This window comes from Crocuta crocuta, unplaced genomic scaffold, assembly GCF_008692635.1.
Source record: "Crocuta crocuta isolate KB4526 unplaced genomic scaffold, BGI_CrCroc_1.0 scaffold3442, whole genome shotgun sequence".
Lineage (NCBI taxonomy): Eukaryota > Metazoa > Chordata > Mammalia > Carnivora > Hyaenidae > Crocuta > Crocuta crocuta.
In genome coordinates this window covers 6,209-17,302 of record NW_027531080.1, presented here as the reverse complement: position 1 = coordinate 17,302, position 11,094 = coordinate 6,209, and the positions used below count along the sequence as shown (strand labels likewise).

Sequence of the window (11,094 nt, the reverse complement as noted above, 5' to 3'; positions counted from 1 at the left end):
TATTTATAATTTGAAATTCTCAGCTTGGGCTCCATAAACATTGTGACATGTCACATTGTGAGAAAGGTGTAACCAATATCATAAAGGTTTAGTTATTATATGACCACTCAGAACGAATGCTAGGATAAATACAATTCTCAAATAAGACCCACAGTCAAATTCATGGAGAGTTCTGTCAATGTTTATGAATTTTTCCAGTTGTATTACATAGATCGCTGCGCTGCACAGAATGTATTTTATGTGATATAACCGCGGCTTGTGGACGGTCATGATTATGAACACCATTTCTTTTTTTAAAAAATTTTAATGTTGATTTTTGAGAGGGAGCGTAAGTGGGGGAAGAGAAGAGAAAGAGGGAGACCCAGAATCGGAAGCAGGCTCCAGACTCTGAGCTGTCCACACAGAGCCTATCGCGGGGCTTGAACTCACAAGCTGTGAGATCATGACCTGAGCTGAAGTTGGAAGTTTAACTGACTGTGCCCCCCAGGCTCCCCTATGAACATCATTTCTTGTTCAATTATTCTTTTGGAGATTGCACTGGTGTATATGGCTACTGGTTTGTGTGCTAAATTGGTTCAGGGAGCTATGTGATTTTTTTATTGAGATATAAGTGACTTATAACTTGTATTAGTTTCAAGTGTATACCATGATGATTTGATATTTGTATATATTGTGAAGTGATGACCACAATAAGTCTAGATACCACCCATCGCATATTTACAAATTGTTTTTCTAGTGATAAGAACTTAAAGATATACTCTCTCAGCAACTTTCAGGTATACAATACAGTATTATGAACTATAGTCGCCGTGCTTATATCTCCAGGACTAACTTATTCTATTGTGTCTCCACACTGGTGTCTATCCATTCCTCCATCAGCAGACACTTTGTTTGCTTCCATGACTTGGCTATTGTGAGTAATCCTTCAATGAGTGAGTTAGTGTTTTTATTTACTTTGTATAAATTCACAAAAGCGGATGCTGGATCATATGGTAGTTGTTTTGTTTTTTTTTTTTAATTTTTTTGAGGAACCTCCATTCTATCTTCCATAGTGACCGCACCAAGAAATTTATTTTACAATACCTCCAAAACCTTTTTTTGGTTGTTTATACAGGGTTGAAAATTACTGTTCTATTTGATATCAATGTGATTTTGTTCCTTAGTGGAATCTACATTAAAATAATTGTATTTTATTTTATTTTATTTTTTAAATGTTTTATTTATTTCTAGGAGAGAGAGAGAGAGACAGCGCGAGCATGGGAGGGTCAGAGAGAGGGAGTCACAGACTCTGAAACAGCCTCCACGCTCTGAGCTGGCAGTCAGCACAGAGCCCGACGCGGGGCTCGAACCCACGAACCGTGAGATCATAACCTAAGCGAAAGTCGGACGCTTAACCGACTAAGCCACCCAGGCGCCCCAAAATAATTGTATTTTAAAAGAGCACACATAGAGTTACTAATTTAAATCCTTCAGTATGCACTACTGCTATTATTGACCAGAGAAAATTCTTCCAGTAAAGAACTAGCCACATTAGAAGACATTTAATGATATTAAATTGAACAAAGTTCTCTTTTGTATACTTTAGTGATACAGATTACTAGGTTTTATCAATAAATTTTTGTATTATAATTCACATTTGGACATTTTGTTTGATATTCAGAAAAAACTATGCAATAGCATTTGCCTATCAGAGCTTAAAATTTACATTATCTGAACCAATGAAAATTTATATTATCTGAAGCAATGCAAATTAAATGTGTTTTATCATAAAACTTTTATCCATATCATGAATGTAATGCCTGATTTGAATCTGGCTATAAGGATTTAAATATACTCATTGTTGACTATTCCATCTTTAGAAATACTATTGGCAGCAAAAGAAAACAATGGTCAATGAAAGCCACTTTGGTGGATTTATACTCCTTGGATTCCAGGCGCAGCCGCAGCTGGAGATGATCATCTCTGGGGTTGTCTTTCTCTTCTACACCATTGCCTTGATGGGAAACATGGCCATCGTCCTGCTGTCTCTCCTAGATGACCATCTCCAGACCCCCATGTACTTCTTCCTTAGGAATTTGGCCATCTTGGATCTCTGTTATACCACAAATATAGTGCCACAGATGTTGGCCAATATGTGGGGCAAAGACAAGAGAATTACGTTTGGTGGCTGTGCCTTTCAACTTTTCACTGATATGGTACTGTGTTCAGTGGAATGTATCCTTCTGGCTGTGATGTCTTATGACCGATTCAACGCTGTCTGCAAGCCTCTGCACTACATGACCGTAATGAACCCCCAGCTCTGTCGAACCTTGGTGGCCATGACCTGGGGAATTGGTGTTACTAATTGCATGATACTTTCACCCTATGCCATGAGTCTTCCTCGATGTGGGAACCACCACTTAGATCACTTTTTTTGTGAAATGTCTGCAATGATCAAGATTGCATGTGTGGACACCACAGCCATGGAGGAAACCACATTTGCCATGTGCCTGATTATAGTTCTCATTCCCCTTCTTCTCATTCTGGTTTCTTACGGCTTCATTGCCGTAGCTGTGTTCAAGATCAAATCTGCAGCAGGAAGACAGAAAGCATTTGGGACCTGTTCCTCCCACCTCATTGTGGTGTCCATCTTCTACGGGACTGTTATCTACATGTACATCCAGCCAGGAAACAGTCCAAATCAGGATGAAGGTAAACTTCTCAGTATCTTTTATTCCATTGTTACTCCCAGCTTGAACCCCATGACCTACACACTAAGGAATAAGGATTTCAAGAGGGCCATGAAGAGGCTGATTGGAAAATAAAAACATTCCCTGGAAATGGGACACTGATTCTTCTCCTAGAAATTTCCAATATGGAAATGTTCACCTGATATCCATTACATGTAGACAGCATATTTTGCAGTCATCAGCTGAGAGACATAGGGTACTCTAAATAAACACAATAATAATTATGATAAAATCCAATGTACATAAATCCATATTTATTTAATTTTAAATACTTATTTTGAGAGAGACTGAGTGTGCATGTGTACANGTAATGCCCCTTGCTCATTTAGCCCAACCCCCACCCAACACCCCACCAGCAACCCTTACTTTGTTCTAAGTATTTCAGAGTCTCTTAAGGTTTGTTTCCCCTCTCTGTTTTTATCTTATTTTTCCTTCCCCTCCCCCATGTTCATCTGCTGTGTTTCTTAAATTCCACATATGAGTGAAATCATGATATTTGTCTTTCCCTGATGGACTTATTTCACTTAACGTAATACCATCCAGCTCCATCCACATTGTTGCAGATGGAAAAATTTCACTCTTTTTGATTGCTGAGTAATATAAAAATTAGATTTTTTATAGGATGCTGAATTTTATCATATTTTCTTCTATATGATTTTTTTTCTGATTTTATTCAATTATGTGGTGAATCCTATTACCTGATTTAAAATAATAAATGCTTCCTTGTTTTTCTGGAATAAGTACAACTTTGTCATGATATGTTTTCCTTCTCACATACCATAGTATGTCTAGTATAGATAGCTGGTAATTTTCCCTAATTAATAGTTCATTAAATTTGAGTAGTTTCTAAATGCTGATCTCTTTTCAGTTTCTAGACACATCTTTCCTTTGCTACATTGTTTTAGTGATATTTATACCTGAATTCCAATTGAACATATACATAATATCCTTGGTAGACTGTAATAACCATATTTTTCTTGCTAACTTTTTAAACATCTTGTTCATTTTATTTCAATTTTACTCAATTTCTTAATCTTGACCTCCTTTTCCTGTGAGGTTTTTTCAGCCAAGTCTATTCTCTGTGTTTCAAACTTTTATTTCGTTTCTGTTGTATTCTTTTTTCCCCATTTTTTCCCATCAGTTGAACTCCATTACTGCTCATCTCTTACACCATGTATTCTATGAGTTCTTCTATTTCTGTGCTATCTTCTACCTCCACAGAGATCATTATTTCCTGACGTTTTTCTTTTTAAATGAAATGTGATCCTGTATCCTCATCTTCCATGTGTAACATTTAAAGAATGAAGTGATGGGCACCGGGGTGGCTCAGTTGGTTAAGCATCTAACTTTGGTTCAGGTCACAGTCTCAGAGGTTGTGAGTTCAAGGCTCTGTGCTGACCCCTAAGAGCCTGGAGCCTGCTTCAGATTCTGTGTCTCCCTCTCTCTCTCTCTCTGCCCCTTCTGTATTCATGGTCTGTCTCTGACAAAAATAAATAAACATGAAAAATAAATAAATAATGAGGAGAGTGCCCCTCCTCATCTGCTATTTGCTTGTCTCCTGACCCTTTCATGCCCATTGGTTATTATTATTATTATTATTACTATTATTATTATTATTAATTATTATTATTCTAGAAATCTGGAACTCATTTCTTTTTTTTTAATATTTTTATTTATTTCTAGGAGAGAGAGAGGGACAGCGTGAGCAGGGGAGGGTCAGAGAGAGAGGGAGTCACAGACTGAAACAGGCTCCAGGCTCTGAGCTGGCAGTCAGCACAGAGCCCGACGCGGGGCTCGCACCCACGAACCGCGAGACCATGNCATGACCCAAGCGAAAGTCGGACGCTTAACCGACTAAGCCACCCAGGCGACCCTGGAACTCATTTCTTATTTCTTACTACATTCAACCTGAAATTTTTTTTCTTGGACTGTCCATTTCATATTTGTGTTGAGAAGGAGCAGTGTCCATGCTTTGAGCTATAAGAATGTTCCTTCAGACCCAGGGTCACACACATAAGGGAGATTTTAGGCTGTAATTTTGTGTTCTCAGCTCAGATTTCCTGCTTGCAGTCTGTTCAGTCACTCTCCTCTCCACTTACATAACAAGAGAAAATATCCTTCAGAAGGTCTGTGTCCTGTGTGGTTCCTCTGGAAGTCCAGATGGGTGGAAGAACCATTTCCTGATACGCTCCATCCCACTCCATCCCACTCCATGCTCAGGAGGCCCCTTAGCTTACCCTCCTTCAGTTTCTCAGAGTAGAGGCATCCTTTCTTCTGAATATTCCACACCTGTCTGACCTTCACTAACCCTGGACTAGTTTTCTATTTTAGGATCCATGTTTCAGAGGTCAGCTGCTTAAATAAAGCTTGCATTTCCCCTTTATTATTGTCCTTGTTGTTTTGAGGTGATAGAGGAGAAGAGGAAGTAATGTTTCCCACCACACTAATCCTAGAGTTTTGGCCCATCCTTATAAATAATCGCTAGGGTCACTGCCAAGACTAACACTCTCTGATTCTATTGCCAAGCTATTCAACAATAAAAACTGCTGAAATTTTTTTTGGGGGGGAGGTCACATGTCCTTTAAATGGCAGTTTCCTGGGAGTATTCATTGGCCAGGGTGTCCTCAATGGAAGTAACAATCCAAAGTTTAACAAATTATGGCTTTCAGGCATAACATAACTCTGTCAAATAATCACCACCATAACCCGTCACCTCTTCTGTCCATGGTTGTGACTCTGGGACCGACTGTCAGGGGCACCATTGCTAAAGGCGCCCTTCTTTGTAGAAGTCAGAAACTTCACTGTTATTGAAATATATTTGAAAGTTTAAGTTATACAAAACCAGATGTGATTAAAAAATGAAACTTACAATCATGATTATATGTGGGTTAAATGTCTCATCATTGCTTATGTTACCTTGTGATAATCTACAAGTTCTAGACACGTGAGGTTCTTGCACAGAAACCGGAGTAGTAACACTGTTAGTAAAAGCATTTCATTGACGGAATCAGACATTGAAATGTATTTTGAATTGCAGAGCATAATTATTCATTTGATCTTATATTAATATTACTTCAAATACATGATGGTTTTAACTTCCATGCAGAATTGAAAAAGAAGTGGTTAATTATGGAAACTTCTGGGATTTTTTTAATGAACCTCCTTGGATAATTTTACAATAGACCTTAATTGCTAATGCGATAACCCAGTGTCCCTAAGGTCTTCCCAGACTCAACACATTTCATCATTGCTGTTTGGGGAAATGACGTGTGATCTTTCACATTGCAGGTTTCTCCTCTGAATCCTATAAATGGTACAGTTCTCCTTGGACAGGGACAGGAGTGTCTCCTGTATGATCCCAATGGCAAGTAGGCGAAATCTTGTAAGTAGTGAATAATTACATTTTCAGTCATATTTAGGTGAAGAGAGAGAGAAACATTTCCTACTTTTAAAAAGTTAGGTAATTTTCTCCAGAACATCCTTGGTAAAATCAGNACTAATTTGACAATAAACTATTAAAAAAAAATCAAAAAAAAAAAAAGTTAGGTAATTTTCTCCAGAACATCCTTGGTAAAATCACNACAGAATCCAAAGCAGGTTCCAGGCTCCGAGCTGTCAGCACAGAGCCCAATGTGGGGCTCGAACCCACAAACTGTGAGATCATGACCTGAGCTGAAGTTGGACGCTCAACCGACTGAGACACCCAGGTGCCCCTCATGAATTCATTTTAATAAACATTTGTTAGGAACATTTGTTAGGGGGTACTTATAAGGCGTGTCGGGAAAAATGGGAGAATGCTGTGCTGGGAGCATGTGGGGAAAGGCAAATAACTCTTGGAAACCCAAGTTTTGAGACAAAAGAAAAAGTTTGACTTTAAAATATAAAGTCAGAAATTTTAGATAGAGTGCAAATGGTGACCATTTTTATATAAATTAAAAGTTTATGTCTGTGAAAGAAAGAGTTAACCTTTGTTTTATGAAGTAACATATAATGAATTCAGTTTTGTGTACATGTGGTATGGGAAGTTATTGTTATAAAAGCCAGTGCAAATGCCCCACAATGAGCAAAAATTGTAAATCGGAGGCTGAAAATGATGAGAGGGCCAGAAGACCTAGGCTGTTAGTTATCTGTGCAAAATTGTGAAGGGAAGCCTTGCAACAGAGGAGGGACGGGAGAAAGGAGAGTGCATTAGAACACCCTGGAGACAGAGCTGCAGGGAGGGCGCCCTGAGGGGTCGGGGGAGTAGCTGGGCAGAGTATTTGTGAAGGCAAAGGGAAGCTCTACCATGGGATCACTAACCTGCCCCTGAGAATTCATGTAGAAAAATAATGTGGAGAAGACGACCAGTTTGGAAGCTAGAAATTCATTTCTGTGCATGAGAGATCTTATTTATTTTTAAATTGTTAATTAAGTTTTCATTTAAATTGTAATGAAATACATTACATGTAATACATGATTTACATGTAGTATGTAAATTAGTTACGTGAAATAAATTACATGTAATATTCATCTCTGGTGTACGATTAAGTGATTCATCACAACGCCCAGCTCTCATCACAACAAGTGCCCTCCTTTATATCCATCACCTGTTTCTTCCATTCCCTTGCCCAATCTACCTCCAGGGGTGTATATATATATATACACAACTATTTTAGCTGAATATTTGGATTGAGGTATTTTTTTTCTAAAGTATGATCAACCTACAATTTTATATTAGTTTCTTGTGTATCACATAATGATTAAATATTTTATACACTTCTTGGGGCTCATCACAATAAACACAGTCGATGCCTGTCATCTATTTAACACCACCCTCTGCAACTCCCCTCTGGTGACCATCAGTTTGTTCTCTATAGTGTAGAGTCTACGTTTTTGTTTTTGTTTTTCTCCTTTAAGGAGAAGGAGCTTAACATAACACACTCAAGTTCTACCCATGTCTTTGCAAATGGCAAGAATTCATTCTTTCCTTTGGCTGAATAATAGTCCATTGTATATATATGCCACTTTTCCATCCATTGGTCAGTCAATGGACACAGTTGCTTCCATATCTTGGCTATTATAAATAATACTGCAATAAACATGTGGGTTCAGGTATCCCTTTGAGTTAGTGTGTTTGTTTGCTTTCGATAGATGAAGAGTCAAATTAATGGATCATATGGTAAATCTAATTTCAATTTTGGGGGGACCTATATACAGTTTTCCATAGTAAATGTTTGAATTTTTACAAAAACACTACTTTTTAGATATGAAAGGAAAGAGCCAGATGTGATCATCAGTGTTTCTTTTAATAAATCTCCAATATTCATGGATGTTTTTTCTGTCCTGATCCTGAGAGTCATGAGATATGAACAAAAAATAACACTGCTCCCTCTCCTAACATTTTAAATGCATGAGTAATAGAATGGAAGTTCTTGTAGAATGAGAGGAAGGACACAAATGAATATCAGAGATTGAGTGTAAAATGGAGAGATGCATACAGGAGGCAGTCGATGGTGGATGCAAAACTACAGATGAAAAATGGCGTCTCAGGAAAAATGAGAGACTGCTGTTCTGGGAGCATGTGGGGAAAGGCAAATAACACTGGGAAACCTAAGTTTTGAGATAAAAGAAAAAGTTTGACTTTAAAATATAAAGTCAGAAATTGTAGATAGCAGAGTACAAATGGTGACCCAAACTAAACCCATGTAGCTTGAATATTAGTAAAAGGGAATAATAGGTAGGAGACCTGCATTTTCAATGACCCCCTTGAATGAAAGAAACAATGAGTAATCACAGATTCCAAAGCCCCTTCCCAGCATACCGATTAATAAAGAGAAGTCTATTGGGTTTCATCAGCCATTTTGGGGGGGCTTTTCCTATGAGACTTTTGCAGGTTTTAGCCGTGGCATAGAAGCAGACAGAAAACTGAGAGTATGGATCCTGTCGGCAGATTGCTCTGGGATAAATTCTAGACCTAACTGCATAAACAGAACAAACACTCGATGAGATGTCAACACTGATGTGTTCTTTGATTATGTGATATGTTTCTTGCCAGCTATAATTCCAGTGATATTGTTTATAAACACACTCATTATGGCTTCCAATATGTTGATGTTTTGTTGTCACAGCTGATAATAAGAGAATAGGAAAATGGTCAACGATAGCCACTTTGGTGGATTTATACTCCTTGGGTTCCCGGGGCAGCCGCAGCTGGAGATGATCATCTCTGGGGTTGTCTTTCTCTTCTACACCATTGCCTTGATGGGAAACATGGCCATCATCCTGCTGCCAGTACTGGATGAACGTCTCCAGACCCCCATGTACTTCTTCCTTAGGAATTTGGCCATCTTGGATCTCTGTTACACCACAAATATAGTCCCACAGATGTTGGCCAATATCTGGGGAAAGGACAAAAAAATCTCTTATGGTGGCTGTGCCTTTCAACTTTTCACTGATGTGACACTATGCACAGTCGAATGTATGCTTCTGGCTGTGATGTCTTATGACCGATTCAACGCTGTCTGTAAGCCTCTGCACTACATGACCATAATGAACCCCCAGCTCTGTCGAATCCTGGTGGCCATGACCTGGGGAGTTGGCGTTACTAACTGCATGATACTTTCACCCCATGCCATGAGTCTTCCTCGATGTGGGAACCACCATCTGGATCACTATTTTTGTGAAATATCTGCAATGGTCAAGATTGCATGTGTGGACACTACAGCCATGGAGGAAACCTTATTTGTATTATGTTTTTTTATTTTCCTCACACCACTCTTTCTCATTCTGATTTCTTATGGCTTCATTGCTGTAGCTGTGCTCAGGATCAAATCTGCAGCAGGAAGACAGAAAGCATTTGGGACCTGTTCCTCCCACCTCATTGTGGTGTCCATCTTCTACGGGACTGTTATCTACATGTACATCCAGCCAGGAAACAGTCCAAATCAGGATGAAGGTAAACTTCTCAGTATCTTTTATTCCATTGTTACTCCCAGCTTGAATCCCCTGATCTACACACTAAGGAATAAGGATTTCAAGGGGGCCATGAAGAGGCTGATTGGAAAACAAAAAGTTCCCTAGAAACAACAGGACACTAACATCTTTTTAAGAAAAGTTTCCAATTAAGAAATTGGTCCTCTGTAACTTATGAACCATTGCCAAATTATTTTAGTGGTACTTATCACCTAAAAGTGAAAATCATACCTAAAAATTTAGCTTACGTTTTAGTGTCAGTGTCCCAAATTGCGAAGGGTTGATTCTAGGCCCAGTATGTTTCTCAGAGTCACCAGTTATCACCTTTGGTAATTCATCCCCACCTACGGCCACGGAACAGGCTCTGTGGAGTCTAAGAATTGCTGTGAGGGGAAGGAGGGAACACTCTACAAAACTGTATTCAAATTGTAATTTATTATCTTTAAATTATCATGACACTTTAACAAAAAGGAAAAAGTTAATGTGCTAACTATAAATTTTTACTCTGACTCGCCGATTTGTTCGTATGAAGACTAAGTTATTTCTGTTCAGATCTCAAACACTCCTGCCATGTCTATCTACTTTAAAAGAATCTTAATATATTATGTAAACTGGCTAAAATATATTACTACTTGTAACTGTTTTCTGTCTGAATCAGGACTTTCTCAAACATAGCCTGTCAAAATAATATGTGAGAATAAAGTGTATACAGAGGTTGATATTATAACACTGCTAACAAATCATCCTTAGTTTCAAATTTCAGAGTTCATTAGAGCAGGCACATTAATCTTTTTTGTTACTTTGTAGTAAATAAACAATACATGGGAAAAAAAAATAATATATGTTTATTAGCTCTTTTTTATAAGGTCAGCACAAACTTGACTAGAAAACATTACAAGGATACTATGAGAAAAAAACAAGGAAGAAGAAAACAAAGAAAAGGAAGGGAAATTTTCCCTCAATATCTTTCATGAACATAGACGCAAACATCCCTAACAAAAAATAAGAGATCAAATCCAGAAATAAAGGTTAATACATGTCAATCAAGTGGGTTTACTCCAACTATTTAAGGTTGGTTGGACTAACATTGAAAATCAATCACCGTGGGGTGCCTGGGAGGCTTAGTCGGTTAAGCGTCCGACTTTCGCTTAGATCATGATCTCGCGGTTCGTGGGTTCGAGCCCCGCGGCGGGCTCTGTGCTGACTGCCAGCTCGGAGCCTGGAGCCTGTTTCAGAGTCTGTATATCCCTCTCTCTCTGACCCTCCCGTGCTCACGCTGTCTCTCTCTCTCTCTCTCTCCTAGAAATAAATAAATAAAAATTAAAAAAAATAAAATTGCACCAAAACAATACATTATTTAGGAATAAACCTAACTAAGGAGTTCAAATATCTATACTCTGAAAATTATAAAAAG

General features: G+C 38.3%; 2 protein-coding genes across 2 annotated transcripts; both read left to right on the top strand.

Annotated features, from left to right (window-relative positions):
* Nucleotides 1–1,886: 1,886 nt before the first annotated feature.
* Nucleotides 1,887–2,804, top strand: LOC144237375 (olfactory receptor 2W1-like). Its single transcript, XM_077771024.1, has one exon. It carries the CDS (start codon nt 1,887–1,889, stop codon nt 2,802–2,804), a length of 918 nt encoding a protein of 305 aa, XP_077627150.1.
* A 6,054-nt stretch (nt 2,805–8,858) lies between these two features.
* Nucleotides 8,859–9,788, top strand: LOC144237374 (olfactory receptor 2W1-like). Its single transcript, XM_077771023.1, has one exon. The coding sequence runs from the start codon at nt 8,859–8,861 to the stop codon at nt 9,786–9,788; it is 930 nt and encodes a 309-aa protein (XP_077627149.1).
* Nucleotides 9,789–11,094: the final 1,306 nt, after the last annotated feature.

Coding starts and splice junctions, on each gene's coding strand:
- LOC144237375 (XM_077771024.1), top strand. CDS start 1,887: ATGGTCAATGAAAGCCACTTTGGTGGATTTATACTCCTTGGATTCCAG.
- LOC144237374 (XM_077771023.1), top strand. CDS start 8,859: ATGGTCAACGATAGCCACTTTGGTGGATTTATACTCCTTGGGTTCCCG.